This window comes from Clinocottus analis, unplaced genomic scaffold (genome assembly GCF_023055335.1).
Source record: "Clinocottus analis isolate CAN_PGR_092001 unplaced genomic scaffold, fCliAna1.0.p SCAF_14, whole genome shotgun sequence".
Classification (NCBI taxonomy): Eukaryota; Metazoa; Chordata; class Actinopteri; order Perciformes; family Cottidae; genus Clinocottus; species Clinocottus analis.
In genome coordinates this window covers 4,740,954-4,760,650 of record NW_027175865.1, presented here as the reverse complement: position 1 = coordinate 4,760,650, position 19,697 = coordinate 4,740,954, and the positions used below count along the sequence as shown (strand labels likewise).

Here is a 19,697-nt window from a genome sequence, read left to right as displayed (position 1 = left end):
CATGTGCTGCACTAGAAAACAGTACAATTTTTCAGCACATTTGAATCCGTAAAGTTTTGACCTATCTTTTGGTAGTATAATGGAAAAGAGACTGCTTTTGCAGTAATTTGTTGGTACTCTTTAACCTAAAATATGTGCAGATCAGTCATCACTTCAATCTGAAGGCTGCTGCACCGACAAATTTAACATTGTGTTTGACTTTTTAACACAAAGCAAGACAGTTTGATTAGAGGGAGTGACTGTTTTTTTCTCTGCTGTAAACTGTTCATAATGTGTTTTACGGATTATGCGAAACAAATATTTGTAAAATTGTAAATATATTCTGTTAATAGGAAACACTGATACGGATGTGTAAAGGGCCATCCTCACTGAGAGAAGAGACAATACAGAATTATTTAATAAACATCTCATCTGACAAACAAGATTCCGGTCTCGTGGTATGTTAAATTCAGCTTTGATCATCAGAGGAGCTTCTCACAGCTCTTCTACTTCTATAGAGATTAAAATAGATGTGACTTACAGTGCACCTGTATTTAACTGGGTAGAGAGGTGGAAGTTGTCTTCCTGCAGCAAACAGGTACTTTGTACTCATTTGTCGTCTCTTTGCTTTCAAACACAGTAACGTCTAATGAAGAGCATTCTGAATGTAGCTAATGGGGCTGGATGTAATGTTATCTCCTTTCACAGGGATGCTCCATTAGACCAGCAATCTTCCTTTAAAGACTTCCTGTGAAGATTGAATCAGCTCAAAGCCCATTCAGATGCCTTGCGCTCCAGTTACATGAGAGATGAACATGCTTCTGCAATTACAACAAAATGTTACTTTTTTTTACATCATAAATATATGAAAACAACTATCTTAAAAAGTTAAACCTTATTTTTTTTTTTTAATCTATCGCCATAAGTCTGTGGAAAAACAGAAAACATTAAAATTGTGGAACTTCGAGGTATTTATTCAATACATATACTGCTTTTTGTTTAAATGGAGTAAAAGTTGGTTCCTAATGATAAAATGTAGCTACTGACGTGGGTGGTAAATTTACATATATAGCAAAACTAATTTACTAATCTGCATCATAAAAATAAAGCAACCATTCAAATGAAGAAATTCTTAAAAGGTATGTTTTATTTTTTAACAATTTGAGATGTTTTAAATGAGCTTCCAAACTACAATGTGTATTTACAGCAAATATCAGACAGTTCATTCCTACATCTTAATATATTTATTCCAAATTTAGTTTTGACACTATAGTATCAGATTTGTCCCCGAATTTAAGGAGTCCAAATTCCTCACTAAGTAAAACCTTTTTTGCTAATATAAAAAAAGATCAACTGAGTCAATAAAATATACACAAAACTTATATAAAGTTGTGTCACATATATACCGTTTATTTAATTTCCCTTTAAACAAATACCAGTCAAAAAGGAAAAAAAACATGTGGTCCATAGTAAGTACTACACATGGTTCTCATACCTGAACACAAAGAATATAATATAACAATTCAAGAAAAAAAAGAAAGCTGGTGAACTGTATGTGTAAACTGGATAGCAACTGCTTCATCTCCATATCATAACATTTTTTTTAAAACTCCAGTGACTTTAAAAGCTTAAGAAAATGTCACATTAGATGACGCGCGACTCCTGAAATGGTATCTTCAATGCCTCTCTTCGTACAGCATTACATTTGGCAACATGTATGTCCTTTCATCATCATCATCTTCAAAAAGCAAGTTCTAGAAATACAGTAAGGCTTTCGAACACATGTGAGCAAAGGCAATTTTAGTGTTAAATGCTTTGGAGTGGCCAATTTCCTATCCGAACTGAAATCTCAACCCCAAAGGCAAACTATTTTCCTCACATTGGCCGATCCGGTTCCTGGCCACAGCCGCAGCAAATAAAACGTGCATTTCTAACGTGGTCCGTCAGGCCTCGGTGAACGTTTTCCTCTGGCTTGAATTTCAATCAACATGTTTATCCTGTAAGGCTTTTTCTCCCTCACAACTGCAATCTGAGACAAACTGGATTATCCACAAGCAAATTCCATCCGTTGAGAGCCAGTGAATCCCACGTAGGGTCAGTGCATACAGAGAGCAACGTGTATTGCTTTTATTCCCCGACTTTCTATCTTAGCTGGTGGCTGTGATTGAACTGGTTATAGAGCAAAGAGGCTGGCTGGGTTTATTACACATAGAGTTGCCAAAAAGAAGGACAACCCACCTGATGGATGGTAAAACAGACAGACATTACAATACCTTGTTTCCCTGTTAAGTATCACATGTTTTAAGTTATAATCCTAAAGATTCCCATGTATTCAAACCTTTTTTGATACTACTGACTGCCGGCACTTTTTCAGCAAGAAGCCGTTTGATGTATATACATCCAGTTATTACATCTATAGTGTTTTTCCTTGTTAGAAGTGGACTCCGCCAATCTCACGCCGCATTGAAACGCATGTAATGAAGTCACGGCGCAAACGTTTTGCCGGTTGAATATAAGGTTTCCATTCGTGAACTGTCAGACATGAAATCAGACTACGGTAGCTTATAGCGATTGTGAGTTTGTAGTATTGAATAGCACTTACTGTCGTCACCACTGGTAACCACGGGTGTTGACACCAAGAACGACCAAGAACTTAAAGATTATAACTTTCTCACCTACAGCCTTTCGACTTCCCTCACAACTCCTTAAACTGTTTTTATACGTGACTCAATTCAAGTTTCTTGGGGTTGCCAGTTAGGTGGGGATTATTGCAGACTAAAAGTACGTAAACCAAAAGAAAGTGTGTTAAAATTCAGTCTCCAAATAGTTTTCCTAGATGACCTGAACTAATCCACCCATCTGGACCCAAAGAAAGACACAACAAATAAACTTAAACCACTGTGATCCCGTCTCACCTCGACTGTCACATTAAGGCGAAAACAATATGAATGTCTTTTAAAAATACTAATGCACTGTTCGAAGGCAAATCATCCGCAGCACTCGGCAAAAGACTCTTGCGATGACAGGAAATGAAGAGGTGGCAAGATCACGACAACGTTGACAGAAAGACAAAACCAGGAGACCATCTTGGCACCCGAACTGCAAAAAAACTTTCCGTCCTTCACTTTTTGTGTTCACATTGTTTAGTCTCGATAGCAGGAAGTGTTCAGATATACCGCAGGAAGCCCTCAGTCTCTTGGTGTCGTTTCAGCGCCTCCTGTTATATGCTTCTTGCCAAGTTGTGGCAGCTAAGTGAGAGATGTTTTCTTTCTCGTTTATGCAGAGCAGCACCTCGATAATCTCAGTCAGCACCAAGTGGGAAACGATAAAATAGAAAGAAGGTGAAAGTTGTTTTTTTTTTTGTTTGAAAAAAACAATAATAATAATTTCAACAACGTAGCTTACAACGGGACACCCTGAAATATCGATAATATCCACAAACGAAAAGAAATGTAGAAGCGGTTTAAGAGGAGTTCATGCTGGTTGTGGTCCAGCCAATAGGAGGGTTAGACCAGGAAGTCCAACGCAGCAGAGCTCAGTTAGACGTCCAGCTTTCACACGATGTACTGGTACAAGTCCGCCTTGCCGTGATCGGGTGTTGCGAAGGGATTCATCCAGGCTATCGAGAAGGGATGGCCGAACACCACCTTCATATTCATCCATTTGGACTTCTTGGCCCATCGTTTCTCCTCCTTCTTGAGCTGCTCGATACCCTGCGGTTAAAAGACAAATAACGGAGAAGAGGTGAGTCTCCAGTGCCGACTCAATTTAAAGCTGAACATATAGCTGCGTGTTTAAAATGAACCAGCGGAAAATAACCATTGAAAGGGAATGAAAATTGAGCTTAACAAGGGTTCAGGTGACTCACTCTCAGAGTTTACTCATGTCAAAGAACACCACACACACAGATGAAGATGCTATAACAGGGCAGAGATCTACGGGCCCCATTAGACTGGAGTGGAAGATGTTTGTAGTGAATATTAAAAACACAGTGAGTCATTATCGTGGGTGGTTTGAGGGGATACACTATGAGAAAATATCCTAATCTCAACCTACCTGGAGGCTCGACAGTAAGTGATCGACGTGCTTTCATCTGTACTCTGACTTGATGACAGAATGAATCCATCACTTATGTTAGAAAGTCAGAAGTGCTACATGGACTAGAAATACCTACATTCATGCCCGGATAACTGCCTAAACCGGCTGTTTTTCGCTCACCGTCTCGTCGGTGCAGATGGAGTGGACCTGGGTCCCAAACATGACTGCGGTGAAGATCAGAAACAGGAGACTCTCAAAGCAGAGGAGGATGAGGAGGATGACCGTTGCTGGAGGAGAGAAGTTACTGCACTCTGGAGAGGGAGCAGAGAGAGAGAGAGAGAATAAAGATGTCTCGTGTTACCTAGAAATACGGCCTTGTGGTCGTATTCCTCCGCCAACAGTGAGGATGCAGTTTACATCGATGTCTGTCCAAAATGTATCATTGTTTTTCATCATTTCATTATTAGACGTTTGTGTGAAATTGTCAAAATCAGCATATGACTTCTTGAAGCCAAAACATGTGATTCGTGAGATCACAGGGACATTTGACCGTCAAATTCTAAGCCACAACCCGTCTCCTTGGAGTATAATCAGCCCTATTTGCACATTTGGACGCGGGTCCCTGAACGAATCTGGAAATTGAACAGCCACTTCATCAGAAAATCACTTACTTGTCCAGTCTTCTTCAAAGCAGAACACAAAATGGAGGGCCACCAAGATTAGCGCATGGAAGGATATTAGTGCAATATACATCTGGGGGGGAGAGAACAGAACAAAGCATACGATTTGGTGTCAAGATAAGATTCTTGAGATAAACAGGTGTGAGGCATGGGGACAGCCCTTTCGTTGATGTTGACTTTTCTGTTACGTAAACCCATATAAAAATCATGTATTTTGCCTTTTTTCTTGATTTGGTGTTCTTGTGTGATCCCTTGTACTGCTTCAATAAAAAATAGTTATTGTCTTAGCGTGGTAACATCAGGGCTCCGGTGTTCAAGGACTCACCGTGAAGAGCACAAAGTATTTCTGGTTGTTCTCTCCGACACAGTTGTTCACCCAGGGACAGTGATGATCCATCTTTTTGATGCAGCGTTTGCACACACTGTGGACACATTAATATAAAAAAGGTAAAGATGATGAAATGGAATGCTAAATATTGCAGACAAGAGACCAATCTCAATATAGAGTATATTTATCTAGTAAAAATAGTAAAAAGACACACCCCTTTAGCAGCATGTTGACACTAACTGGCTTGACTGTGTCTGTGTGTGTGTGTGTGTGTGTGTGTGTGTGTGTGTGTGTGTGTGTGTGTGTGTGTGTGTGTGTGTGTGTTTATCAAGTAAGGTCTGGTGCCTCTCAATCTACCATCTGACAGAGCTGGAAGTCACACTCCATCTATTTCTGTGCTTTGTAGACGCACTTTGATCGAAATCTATATTTAAAAAGCGTCCTTCCCCTGCTTGTAGCATATCATTATTTTGGGTCATAAGATGCAAGCGTATCATCTCCGTGACATCATCTCAACCACCAACAAGAGTGACTCGTAAAAAAATAAAAAGAATCATCTATTTCTATCAAACCGACTGCTATTATCCCACGAGACCGAGTGACTCACTGGCTCTACAATTCAATTACGCTGCTGTGTTTTTGTGCTTTTCATGCCTCCAGATCCCGAGGGGAACCGCTGAGCAGCCACAGAGGGAAATCCCTTATCATCCACCTGCAGGGGGAATGCTACACAACTACTCGAGATAAAAAAACACACACGGACGGAGGCGCGGACGTCAGCAGAATGCTCTAGTCGCCCAGAACCCACATCTTAAAAAGGTTGCGGTGTTTGTGATCTTCCCTACAATCTGCGCCCTCGCAGGGAGGGCCGTACCTGCAGTGGTGCGCTCTGTCAGGCTTTATGCTGCAGCACTTGGGACACTTGTACACCACCTGTCCTGGTTTGAGCTGCAGGCTTTCGATGAATTCTTTGGTCGCGTTCCCTTTAGGCACGGCTCCCTGAGAGAGAGAAACAAATTAGTTGAGAAGGAACTCAATTTTTTTTTACAGTGATTTCTCTGCATTCATTTTTCACTTAGCTGCAGGAGCTTGACTAAAGATTGAAATTATCCTTCACAGCAAAGCTAAAAATGTATAGTTTGGTCTTAATTACTCAACTTGCCATTAGAAAACTGGAAGAAAACATAACCAAGAAACAATTACAGTAAAGCGGGTATGTGGCCCACAGTCAAAAATGAGCAGTGGGTCCCAACTGATCCCAGAACCAAACAGCGTTTCTACACTGGCATATCACACTGCTCCAGGTTTGCTGTATATTTGTGATAATTGTACATGAAGATGCATCAACTGAAGTATCAAAAGGTATTAAAGTCAGATTCACAAGTCTGCAAAAGCCACAAAAGTAATTTTTACAAATTTAACCTGGTCGGCCTGCGTCCTAACGGTATTCCGAGACAATGTATACAAAGATGCATCACAGCCGGTGTGTGACGATGAGCGTCGGACTGACCGGGTCTGTGCACATGGCCTTGGCGTGAGAGGCGAGGGCGAGGAACGCGAGGCCGTTGAAGATCATGCCGTTGAAGAGGCTGTAGATCACGCTCTTGCCGGGCAGCAGCATGACGAACACCACCACGAACTCGGCGTAGAGGACCAGGAACCAGGTGATGACGCCGCACACGATGCCGCAGCCGTCGCGGATGAACCACATGGTGTCGGAGGCGTTGCGGGGCGGGGGAGGGGCGCAGTGCTCGGGCCTCAGGTAGCCAGCCTGCCTCTCGATGTCCCTGGTGCGGTGCGCCGGGCTCTTCATCCTACGACACGCGGGACTCTGACTGCATGCTGAGGGCAGCGACGAGGGACAGATGGAGAGAAAGAAGGGGGGCAGAGTGACGAGGAAAAAAGGAGAGAAAGGAATTGGAGAAGTAGGTGAGGGATTTGGACGTGTACGGCTGCAACTAACGATTATTTTTGAATGCCAAAACAAGCAGACACAGTTTCTTTCCGCATGCCGTCACTCAGATGAGCACTTACATTGTCAAAAACCATGAAACACTGCTGCCATTATATATCATATAATACATCATTTATTACTGTAAATCGTCATCTAAACGGTCTATGAAAATATTTTAGAAAATGTCGCGCACAGGTTTTCACATGTGACACTTTCATACGTCTTGTTTTTCTCCCATTCACAATCCAAACCCTGAAAATTATAGATGTCTTGAATATTATTGATTATTATGACATTATAGATGTCAGAAGTCATGCAAGACAAATACAAACTGCTTATTATCATGTCAGCAGCATGTCTGGTATTTTTTATTTAAAAAATGATTGTTCTATTATTCTAAAAATAAATTGAAAATGTCTGATTGATGAAGTGATTCGTAAAGAAACAAGTGCCGATTGATTTCCTGTCAATACTAATTGACTAATGGTCTCCGCTCTATATCAGTGTCCTGTCTGCATTACAGCAATAGCAGAGTGTAAGAGCGCTGTACCACAACAATTAAGAGTCTGTGAGATCTATCTAATACGCGTTCTACATCCTCGAGGAATACAAACAAGGATAGGGGCTAACAAGCCCACAGAGTAAATCAGCAAGTGAGGTTGAGGACAATACACAGCAGGATTAACTGAAGGAACAACAATCCGTGATTGGCCTCATCCCAACGGGCCAAACAATACACACAGATTCTGCTTTGCAGGGAAACGAAGACGCCGTTGTTGGATTTAGAAACTGCAATTAGTCATTTGTCTTTAAAAGTGAACCACAACAATGCTTCAACTAAACGGCCTCCACAGTTGTCCCGAGGTGCATCGGCTGGAGGTCGTGTCTGAGTCTTATGAATAAGCAATTGGGCCGGTCCAAGAGTGTGAAGACGAAGCGCCTTCAAAAGGGGGTAAAATGTCAGAAAAACAAAAATAGACTGGAATGAAACAGCCAATTCCCAGAGGAGGGCTGGACCCCAGTGCCCATCTCCTCAAACCTTGAGTTTATACCGGCAGCAGGGAAAATGGTCATTTCTGAGGATCCAATATATCCATTAGGCTTAAGTGAGCGATAACAGTTAAGCAGGCTTCCCTCCGAGGACAGGAATGGATCAGAAAGGAAAGGATACCGAGCTTCAATGGCACATTTAGGATGGAATAATCAAAGCCATCTCTGGATATAGCCAGGTACTCCGGCTGCAACAATTACGGCAATTAACTGAAAACAATTGGGTATTGTCTTTATAAAATAAAGAGAAAAAAAAGAAAACTTTGTGGTCTAACTCACTGTTTTAAAAATGCAGTACGCCCGACCCGATCCCTGCCAGAAAACTTATCCGACAGTCTCTTACGGTACGAACCCTCTCAGGTCATCTATTAGCATCGTGTCACTTGTGCCCAGAGTTCAGAATGAACTAGGAGGTGCAGCATTTAGTGACCACGCCCCGACTCTGATCCCCTGTAAAGCCAGGATTTTGTCCTTCGGTGCATTTTACTGATGTCAACTGCAAACTGTTTTCAACTGCACATCTTTCCTTCTACAACATTCATTGATCTTTTTTAATCATTTTACAAAACATTCTATTATTAATGCTTCATCCCTTATCTATAACATCGCTGGAAGATTTAATAATTTACTTATAAGACCTTGGAAAATTCTTGTTGAACCGGTTTAGTTTCATCAGTCAAGCTAACGGCTGATGATTCATGATTTGTGTGACGGTTTCCTCACTGTATATCTGATTCAGCTGGTGGGAGTAGCCCATTTCAAGAAAATCGTGTTCCGGTGACGTGGATGCGCTCGGTAAACGACTCGTAAGCGTTATCTGGACCGCGTTAACGATTCATTCCATTGGAAACAAAGATGCTCAGATGGCCCTAAAAAACAGGTTGACTGAAAATGCCGATGAATGGACAACAAAGGACTTCCTACAATAGAGTGAGGAAAAACCTCGAGCGAAACTAACTGCACAACCAGAGTTCATTTAAATCAACTCGGTCAATAGCGTTTGAGTGGAGAATGAGTCTTCTCTTCAGATGGCTTGATTGTCACAGAGCAGCCCCCCCTCGACCCAGAGAAACAACAGTGGATAGTTTCTGTATTGAAACGCTACCAGCACGCTGCCTCTGCAGCACTGAAGAGAAGAGGCAGTATGTGATTTATACTGGAAGGGGGGGGGGACTCCTCGACTCAAAATGTTCAAGTCACACAGTCGGATATTGAATTAATGATTTATGGACGTGTTCGATACCCTGCTGCTAGAATGCATTTCAAAGTAACTGACAGAAACTGATGTGGATAGGCAGATGAGAGGCATGAGGAGATGTGATGTGGAGATGAGAGGCAGCTGGATTTGACTTCCTGTTGAGTTAATTAACGCTCTCATGTGATTTCACTTTACTGATGACCTCCTCAGGCAACTTATGGAGCAAAAGACTTGTAGTTTCACTCGGATTAGTTTTTGTGACACATTTTGAGAGCTAGACTTTAGTGTTCAGACGTGTGACCGACCACATTAGCGGATTAAATACATTAAAGAGTGTCAACCAGATATTGATTGACAGGTGAGGGGTTAGTAGTACTCCACAGAGAGATTCATAGACAACAGTCCCCCCGTCACTGTCAGAATTCATATGACTGTGTATAAATAATATAGGAGGCATCATATTACAGCTAGTTTTTTTTAATGATAATAGGCTATATTAGAAAAGATACCAATGTTGAAACTCCTGACTAGGTCACAGGATGTTGGTGTAACACAAAGAAGTAAAACTATGTGTGTGAACATTCAACTCTGCCTGCAGTCTCTGTAGAGAGGTGCAGGCATGAGTCCTAAAACCCATAAAATGAGTCAGAATTGTTGCACTTTTTGTTCCCACATCTCAAAATTAAATCGTTTTTAGATGAGATGCCTGTAAAGTGGCGAGATGAGACGACGAAAAGTCATCAAGGCGGAGTCCGCCCTCACAGCCTCATTGTATATACTCATGCCCACGCAACCGTGGTGTAGTTTGTTTTTGGCCTCCGCTTTTTCATTAGTGCACGAGGGTGTAGTGGCTTGCACTGTCACCTGACAGCAAAAAGGGTCCGGGGCCCAATCCCGGGTGGTCTTTCTGTGTGTAGTTTCCTCCAAGTCCAAAGACGTGCAGCTCAAGTAATTGGAGACTCAAAATTGCCCGTTGGTGTGAATGTGAGAATGCATGGTTGTCTGTCTCTATATGTGCCCTGTGATAAACTATGTCAGCTGGGATCTTAAATAAGATAAGCGGTTTGGATAATGGAATGGATTCTAGTCACACTTCAATAACCATACAAGTGGTGTTCAGTTGTGAAGATTATCTTGCTGAACAAAAAATATACTAAACTTTTGTTTGCCACAAAACTTGTTTTTTCGGCAATAATCCAAAAAATGCCAAGGGGACAAGTGCAAAGCTAACTTCCTGGATTGGCCTACAAAAGTGCATCATCCCTGGGTGATTTGATTTTAGACAAACACCAAATATGTTATAAGAAAAGATAATCACTGTTTAAAGTTTGGTTGATTTGATTTAGTGGAGTATAAATAAGTCAACAAATTAAAATAAAACTTAATGGGTAATAACTATTGAGATAAAATCTCAGAAGTGTCCTTGAGCAAGACTCAAGAGAAATTGACCTCTGACCTCCCTGAAATTGGGTGAGCAAAATATATATATATATGGTCAAACCCAGCAGGGGGCTGTGCAGTTTGTGTGCCATCATAGTGTCATACTTAATAATAATTAATTAGCGTTAACTCCTAGAAAGTGATAATGCTATTAGCCCGACCAGGAAGTAGCTGGAGCAGGACTCCTTGATAGCTGACAACTACCATGCAGCGTTAATCACAGTCAAGTGTCTCAAGAGTTACACGTCCACGGTTGTTGTTTTAGAAACATACCTCGCACTCTCCAGGCTTGTGGAGGAAAGTTGCTTGAAGTCTTCGCGTAGTTTGGAGCCTTGGGAAGTTTAAAAACACCGCAAAGTGTCTGCTCCTACGTGTGTTAGCGCAATCCCAGCTAACCTCACTGATCTGCGGTCAGATGCTCTCCGCGGCTCCGCAGCTCGGCTTCCGCTTCCTCCGCCGTCTCGGTATCGACGAGGTGTTAATTCACCTTGTTCGTGTGCTAATTACCGCCGGGGACCGAGCACCGAGACGGGCCGTTACCTCACGAGTGTTTCCTCCCCTGTTAGATCCCGAAAAGCTTTGCGGGCAGCGGCGCGCAGAGCGAACCAGGAAGTCCGATACTCCCAACCGAGGGTTTCCGTACCCTGAGCGAGGTCTATCAGGCAGCAGCTTCTCAGCTATATGCTGACTCAATGTGCGGCTTTCATTTGGAGACAGTTTTATTCATTTGTGTTTCTGTTATGTAGAAACACGATACTGGGGTCGTCCTGTTTATACCCTTCGTTCAACCGCCCCAGTGCATTTCTTTTACCCTTTGATAAACCTGGAAAGTCATTTAATTATTTTATTTATTTGTTCATTTTGCAGTAAGTAAAACTGTAAGTGAGTCAGTGTAAGTGAGTCAGAGTAAGCCAGAGAGGCTAATTTCCATCTCCTCTCCCTGGCCAGATGTTTTGATGGCAGCCTGAAATTACAAAACTAAGCTTTATCGATAGACAGACAGTAACATAGACAAAACTAATTCACATCAAAGCAAAATAAGTGTACTTACAGTATAATTACATGTACAACACTGGAGGAACATTAAATACATCTAACAACACAATACTCCATGGACGGGTTAGGCTGTTATGAGGCCCATTGGCAAATGCTCTCTTTGCATTATGTATACATTTTTCTACACCACAACTTGATCTGGTGCTAGTTTGGTGTTGTGGCCACTTATCGTGTCAGTTGATATTTTCGTTTCATATTCCCCAAGAAGACAAATTGTAACAAAACAGCTTTAGACACCTGTTAACACAGCCTGCAGTCCTCTGTCCTTGGGACAGTTACCCGCTTTGCCTGCAGTAGTTCAGCCACTCGGAACCTGAGGTCTATATTCATCTAATTGCATTGTTATACTCTCGAACCAATTGTTCATTCATCATGATGAAGATTGGTACCACTTTCTCAAAGGGACAATTATGAAAACAATAGAAACAAACAACAATAGACACGTATTAAAAATACAGAAACTCTGACTTTCCGAAATTATTCGACAGACTAAATTATGTTTTTCTAAATCAAGAAAAACGAGATCTAAACTCGTGTCTCAAAGTGGTTGTTATGTGTTGATGGGCATGTGCCTCTCATAAATCACATACTGGGAGGGGCGGGGTCCGCTACCTTCCGACGGGCATTGGCGCAAACTATTGGGACATCCGGGTGAGCAAAAGGGGCGTGGGCTTCTGCGTCGTCTTTTCATGACGTAAGAAAAAGCGCGACACACACATGCCAGCAGTGCTTTTTACACAATGGCAACAGTACAAGTCAGCGAGGCCGAAAAGGTGTACATCGTACACGGTATATGGGTGAGTTCCTCACAGTTTCATTCAGCCCTCAAGCTTCTGTTCGTAAAACATATTTCGACAAATGCCACGACGCGGTAATGTGCTCTGAACGTGCAGGCAGCTAAAGTAAGCTAACGCTACGTCTTGTTGACATGTTGCTTCTTTGACTCAGGATGACTTACGAGTGGACGGGAGAGGCTGTGAGGACTACAGACACATGGACATAGAGACCGACGTGGTGTCCAACACAGACGGCTCCGCCAAAGTCACGCTGGTAGATATACATGAATACAGCAGACCCCTCCATGCTGGCTCCTTTTCTGTTGACGCTCGAGAAGCTGCCATTTGTCAACAAGTACTGCGGTCAAGTGAGACTTCATCCGCCAAGTGGAGCCGCACGCATGAAAATAAATGACCCAACTTGGCACGCGCTACCTGTCATTACCCGCCTGTCTATCTATCTATCATTAAAAAACCCAAAACTCTCTTAAAAAAGCCCTTTGAATATTGGAAATTGTGGCATTATGAATATAACTATGTCATTGAAGCTGACTTTGAAGTCACCTTTCTCCAACACTGTACAGTAAAATCTCATGGCCGTACACATGTGCATGGCAGAGGTCAGCATGAACAAGGCTGCATTGTAAGTTTACTTTACAAATGTAAGGATGTGATTTTATAGCAGTTTGAATATTGGAAATTGTGACATTATGAATATCATTATGTCATTGAAGCTGACTTTTGAAGTCACTTATCTCCAAAACTGTTCAGTAAAATCTCATGGCCATACACATGGACAGAGCTGGGGTCAGTCTGGACAAGACTGCATTGTACTTTTAATTTACAAGTTTAAGGATATGCCGTTTGAATATATCATCATCATTTCATTTGAGCCTTTGAGCTCGGCTTTTCTGTGCTGCATACCGCCTGTGTACCGTAACACCTTGAATAGAGGTGCATTCAGAATCGCAATTGAGCCTCACTCAGTGGATGTGGGCTCACTTGACCGCAGTCAACACGTCCAGCTGCACATAACGTTACTCCATAAAGATATATCTATCTAATGTCTACTATCTTCATCATTGCATAACATTCATTCAATTCAGTTTATTTTATAGAGCTCATAATCACACATTTTCCTCGGAGGGCTTTACAATCTGTGCACATACATACGGCATCTATGTTCCAGGACCTCAAATGGGATCAAGAAAAACTCCCCAAAGAAACAGAAAAAAGGACTGTTTATTTTCTTAAATATTGAGTTCTGTCTCTCTTTCAGGGCCACACAGCAGTTCTGGTTGGGATTAAGGCCGACATTGGAAAACCGAGGCCCATGTTGCCAAATGAAGGCTACCTGGAGTTCTTTGTAGACTGGTAGGTGCATGTTGTTATGAATAAGTTAAGACTTTTTATAAACTAAGGCTTATTTTTTTTATAGATTTGGCCACCAAACAAATCGGTTATGAAGACATTCTACTTACCACCTTTTCGGAGGCAATATGGATGAAACACAAAAGTGTATATGTAATCGTATATCATAGTATGACGATCATTATCTGTCATGATATACAGATTTTTTACAGGAGGTATCGTTGCCTGTGAGATGAATCTCCAACACATCCTAGTGATGATAGACTCACCAAAGAATATATTTTCATATTACTGCTACTTTATCCATAAACATGTGTGGAGATCGGTAGCACGGTCAACCAGTCGACACTTACTCAAGTAAAAATAAAACCACTCCGACTGACACGCACCACATTACTTCACATATTTTATCGTTTCCTTTTCTCCTTCTAATCATCAGTTCGGCCAATGCAACCCCCGAGTTTGAGGGCCGAGGAGGCGAGGAGCTGGGGACGGAGCTGAGTAACACACTGTACAAAGTCTTCAACAACAAACACAGCGTGGACTTGAAGAGCCTCTGCATCAGCGCAGGAGAACACTGCTGGGTCCTCTATGTGGATGTGCTGGTGAGTGCTCGCGTCCGATGATGTCTTTCCCTTTGGCGAATAGCGATTGGCCGGGTGACCCACTGACGTGTTTCCTCAGCTCCTGCAGTGTGACGGAAACCTCTACGACGCCATCTCGGTAGCTATCAAGGCGGCTCTCTTCAACACAAAGTAAGTGAGATGTTATACTGGTCTTTCAGACGGGATCGCTGAATCCTATGATCTCGTTCAGCTGTCTCTTATTCGTATTCACTAAAATAAGAGCTGACACACAGTCTTCTGATTTCTGTACCGAAAGAATACCCAGTGTGCACATATCAGCTGACGAGGAAGGAGGGAAGGAAATCGAGCTATCGGATGACCCGTATGATTGCGTGAGACTGGATGTAGAAAACGTCCCTTGCATAGTGACATTGTGCAAGGTAAACTCACCTGCTGATACTCGGGAGTGAAAATAAAATGTTATATTATTAAACCTTTTTTTAATCACTCAAACCGGGGCCATGACATTGGTTTTGTTTACAGGTGGGCCACAGGCACGTGGTGGACGTGACTATGCAGGAGAAGGCCTGCTCCGTGGCGAGCCTCATCATCTCCGTCACGCACAAGGGCACGATCACCTGCGTGAGGAAGGTGGGCGGAGGCAGCCTGGATCCAGAGAGTATCTTTGAAATGACGGAGGTGAGTCCGGCCCGCCTCCTCGGCCATCTGCCCCCCCCTCCAGGGTTTTTGAATATGATTACGCCAGAGCAAAGCTGTGTGGTAGAAAATTACTTCAGTGTTTTGTTGTCTCCAGGCAGGGAAACGGGTCGGAAAGGCCCTTCATGCGCCGCTCATGAAGCTGCTGCGGCAGGAGGAGAGTTTGGGAAAGACACGACAGAAAGTCGGCTTCCTTGGTTGACATCAGCTACAGTTTGTATGTACATGTATACAGAATTTTCTAATTAAACTTTCAGTTTGTACGGCCTTCTTGTCTTTTGTATATAAATATAGAAACACTGTTATATGGTATTGTGTTTTTTTTCTGCCCAAATTGTAAGATGTTGTGTAACGATCCTACACGGATGCCTTTTATGATGAAAACAATAACAAAAGTATGCAAATGACAATACAGAGGGACTATGTTTCACACAAAATCAAGTAGGTTCATCGGATAATGTTGCTGAACAGTATATTTTCATATTTTACACACACAACTTGATAAGTTGTACAACCTTAAAATGTCATTTTACACTCACAAAGCACTATAATCAATATTGCTTATATGTTCAATATAGTCCTTCTTTTTAACAAGATATGCTCGGAGAGAATTTCTTAAAATTTGCCACAAACGTCCACCCGGACTCAAGTATGAATTTATTAGATTTTGATGTTCAAAGGTCACTGTTTTTTTGCCATAAGATGTAATTAGCATGCAAATTGGGACAATTTCACACAAACGTCTAAAAAGTTTTAATGATATGAATGTAAACTGCAGCGTGAGCGGTTGGAGAAGGCAATCAACCACAGGTGGTAATTCTATTGATCAAAGATGATACTTGATACTATGAAAAGTTCAAACAAAAATGTACAGGCAAAGTCCAGTCTCTCTGCGTCTTTTAGTTTCTGCCACGTGTCAGTGTTACAAGAAGACCAGCTGACTCTGGACCACATCCTCTCTTCCCTCAGACAGTTGCAGGGTGTGTGTGCTGGCTGAGAGCAGGCAGGACTAAAACAAACTTTCCTTTTTAAGGATCGCGCTTTTGCTGCACATTTTGCAACGAGGAAGCGTATGCAGAGGAAATGTTTATAAAATGTCACAAATATTAAAATAAGGGAAAATACGAGACTTCACAAGTTATGAGTTTTTCATTTCTGTACTTAACTGCCACCAAAGAAACCTGGAAATATTCCATTTTTCCAAATGAGGTCATACCTAAAGTCTTCCAAAACACCCTTTGGCAAAAAAAGGTATTCTATTTGTTTTTTCTTCAGGTTTAAGCTTCTTTTGAGCCAAGAAATAAACTGTAACCAAGTTAATAAATCATTTTATGCAACACATGAGTCATGGTTTGTTTATTTCTGTTTTCATATACTTTTATGAAAGCTGCACTGAGTTGCGTTATAACTTCACATCCTCTGCCAGTCTCCACCTGCTTTCCAGGCATGGTTCTGGTTTGTTCTGGCCCTCCATGTGGAGCATCTGGAGCCAGATTGCGCACACACACATTCACACACTCCCGAGGTCAGATTGTTATTCCAGCAAATGGCAGTTTTGAACTTCAGTATTTTTCCTTGTAGGAGAGATGAGAGGGAGAGAGAGAGAGAGAGAGCGAGAGGGCGCGAGAAAGAGGAGAGGGAGGATAAATTGCAGCGTTGACGTTGCAGCAGTCTTATTCAACAGGTCTCAGCATGGAGTTTAAAGGCGCGTGTGTGCTTCTGGGCGTACTGCTACTGGTCCACTGCTCATTTCAGCAGACTCCAGCGAGGAAGAAGCCTGTGAAAAAAGGTAGACAAACAACATTTGCTTCACCACAGTGTGCAGTGAGGATAATTTGAATATCATACTTGTGTAATGAGATCTTTGAGCTCTCTCTATCAAATATAATTTCAAAATGTTCCTTGTGTTTCTGGTGTTGTTGGAATCAGACGCAGCAAAAGATGCTGCCATCGAGAAGCTACAGAAACAGATTGACGACATCGTCCACGAGCTCAACCTACTGAAGGAGCAACAATCCCTGCAGACAGGTAACATCATAACGGATCATAAGGTAGATCTTGTTTACTTTGATAAAGGAGTAGAAATAATTCTCCTAATAATGGCTCCATCACGCAAAAGTCCTGAAATGCTAAACCAGGCAAAAGCAGCACCTGCCTCCTAAAGTGTAGCCAGGTGTACTGTGTGTAAATCAGATGAGCATACCATGTGACATTTTTTATTGGAATTTGCAACAATAAATGACATGCAGGTTCTCCTTATGTAATCTTATAGCCCTGTCTAGAGGGTCTTAATAGCAACTATAACTTGTTATAGTCAAATAGTACCAAAGAAAAAGATACAAAAAAGCTTTACAGCCAAAGAAGGAATATAAAGTGCAAATTATCCAAAGTCTAAAAAAAAAAATGATAAAATTATTAAAAACTATGACAAATTCCGTCAGAAAAGGGGAAGCCATAAGAATAAAAATACGTTTGAACAAGAGGTTTAAAAGAGCAAGCCGAGTTTGGATTCTCATAACTGAGGGGATTAAACGTCACCCTCAGAGGCATGGCATAATTATGTTTGTGTTTGTTTATTGTGGTGCATGCATATAGTCGCTTTAATTAAATTACCAAGCGACAGATCAGCAAGGTTTAAGTCTCTTTACCAGTAAACTTTACTTTCATGCTGTTCATCTTGCTCAAGACACTTGAGCAAGATGAACTCCTTTCAGCTTTAAACAAGCAATTCTACTTCAATGTGAGCATTTTAAAAAGGTTGCTGCTTGGATTTATTGATGCATGACCAAAGCTTCATTACTCAGTGTAAAAATATGTAGTCAAGTTCAAGTGAACAGCCCGAGTTATGCTTCTGCTAAAAATAAATTCAGATGGGATACACATGTAGTCTTTGAAACTGCAATTTTGGATCTGGAGAGCACATGGCAATCCTCAAAATGATATCCAGTTGTTGCTGCACATCCTAAAATTTGTATCAATCATATCGCTCATGTCTCCCAACATATACCACAGGGCCACTTTGATTATCACCAAATGACATCTGCTTCCTGTTGCTTTTCTCTTCAGTGTGTTTGAAAGGCATGAAGAGCCACAACAAGTGTTTCTTGGCCGACACAGTAAGGAAAAGCTATCGCACTGCCTGCGAGGACTGCAACGCCCTGGGCGGCGTCCTCGGGACGCCCACCTCCAGCGACGAGAACGACCAGCTCCGAGACTACGTCCGCCAGAGCATCGGTCCGGACCAGCAGGTCTGGCTGGGCGCCAACGACATGGTGACCGAGGGCACCTGGGTGGACCAGACCGGCTCCGGCATCACGTACAAAAACTGGGACACGTCCAACTACCGGTCCCCTCAGCCGGACGGAGGCCAGGCCCACGACTGCGCCGCCCTGTCCGGGGCCTCCGGCGGGAAGTGGTTCGACGAGAGCTGTCAAGAGGAGAAGCCGTCCGTCTGCCAGTTCAACATCGTCTGATCGCATGCATCTCATCGTAGACTGCGCAGGGTTGTAGCTGCTTTCAGTGTAGGCATCGCTGCTCCAAGTCAAGCTTTAAAGCAGTAGTTCTCTGCTTCAGGACTGAATAGTCGATATAGAAGTCACACAATGATGACACACAATGGTTGTTTTTTATAAAACTCTGACGAGCATATCTCGTCCTGCTATTTTCACCAATCATTTCAAGACGTATATATTGGATGTTCACAATTCAAAATGCCAGTATGCCTGCAGTAAAAGAGGTTTTTACCTTTCACAAATATAAAAAGCGGGTATTACTTTTTGTCGTCTTGCACACATCTCCATAATGACTCGCATGGTTCAGAACCACTGGTTTAAACACAGACATCCTTTCACCCATTCCTGTATAACGACAAGAATGGAGTGAGAACTATAAGCTCAGTGAATATACCAAAAAACACACACACACACACCTCAACTTTAGCAGCATTCTTTAAATATATATATATATAGTTTGCTAGCCTTGCAGTCCATGAATGTCTAGCCATCAATAAACTATGAAAACCCATTCCTCTTTTGTAATTTCTTCAAGGAAAAGTTTGGGGAAATATGCTTTTTAGCACTATATGTTCTTTTTGTCCAACTCTCAGGGAGAGTGTGTGCTTTGCAAAGAGTCAAACACTATTTCCGAAAGTCAAACCGCTCCAAACTGAAAGAGAAAAACAGAAATGCAGACTTTGACAGGTAGACTTTAAATTTAACATCTGCAAGAAATGTGGCACAACTCTGTAATTCTGGCTTCCACAAGCGTTGTTTCCAGTAAAAACACACTTCTCCATGGTAAACATTGGCTGCTCTGCATTCTCTTCCACTCCCTCCTTCATGGCTCTGTGTTTCATGGCCAGAGTTCCTGTGGTTGAAGTTGTTTTTCCCATCCTGAATGCAAAAGGTGACCATCTCAGCATGAGGGGAAATGACATATGATGGCAGTCAGTACTTTAAGAAAGGAAACAGTTTGCCCACCAGAACGTTCTTGGAATTTATTGCAACAAAAAAAAAAAGTTTTTACAGGTAAAGAAAACACAAATC

At 42.1% G+C, this 19,697-nt stretch overlaps 3 protein-coding genes across 5 annotated transcripts; 2 read left to right on the top strand and 1 right to left on the bottom strand.

Annotated features, from left to right (window-relative positions):
• Nucleotides 1–1,108: 1,108 nt before the first annotated feature.
• zdhhc3b (zinc finger DHHC-type palmitoyltransferase 3b) lies at nt 1,109–11,280 on the bottom strand. Its single transcript, XM_068576024.1, has 7 exons — nt 10,941–11,280; nt 6,536–6,867; nt 5,900–6,024; nt 5,023–5,119; nt 4,689–4,770; nt 4,198–4,328; nt 1,109–3,692 (listed from the first exon to the last, which is right to left on the bottom strand). Exons 2-7 carry the CDS (start codon nt 6,836–6,838, stop codon nt 3,534–3,536), a joined length of 897 nt encoding a protein of 298 aa, XP_068432125.1. The 5' UTR covers nt 6,839–6,867; nt 10,941–11,280; the 3' UTR covers nt 1,109–3,533.
• Nucleotides 11,281–12,426: 1,146 nt separating this feature from the next.
• Nucleotides 12,427–15,416, top strand: exosc7 (exosome component 7). The gene is made up of 8 exons (XM_068575799.1): nt 12,427–12,520; nt 12,672–12,773; nt 13,779–13,873; nt 14,310–14,475; nt 14,555–14,625; nt 14,753–14,876; nt 14,980–15,135; nt 15,251–15,416. The coding sequence occupies exons 1-8, from the start codon at nt 12,464–12,466 to the stop codon at nt 15,353–15,355; spliced, it is 876 nt and encodes a 291-aa protein (XP_068431900.1). The 5' UTR covers nt 12,427–12,463; the 3' UTR covers nt 15,356–15,416.
• Nucleotides 15,417–16,845: 1,429 nt separating this feature from the next.
• Nucleotides 16,846–18,626, top strand: LOC137785089 (tetranectin-like). 3 transcript variants are annotated; one of them, XM_068576128.1, is made up of 3 exons: nt 16,846–16,940; nt 17,066–17,181; nt 18,220–18,626. In XM_068576128.1, the coding sequence occupies exons 1-3, from the start codon at nt 16,846–16,848 to the stop codon at nt 18,624–18,626; spliced, it is 618 nt and encodes a 205-aa protein (XP_068432229.1). The 3 variants fall into 3 exon arrangements, with proteins under 3 accessions (XP_068432229.1, XP_068432231.1, XP_068432230.1); XM_068576130.1 differs by having other exon boundaries at nt 16,846–16,942; nt 17,089–17,181; XM_068576129.1 differs by having other exon boundaries at nt 16,846–16,942; nt 17,083–17,181.
• The last annotated feature ends 1,071 nt before the right edge of the window (nt 18,627–19,697 follow it).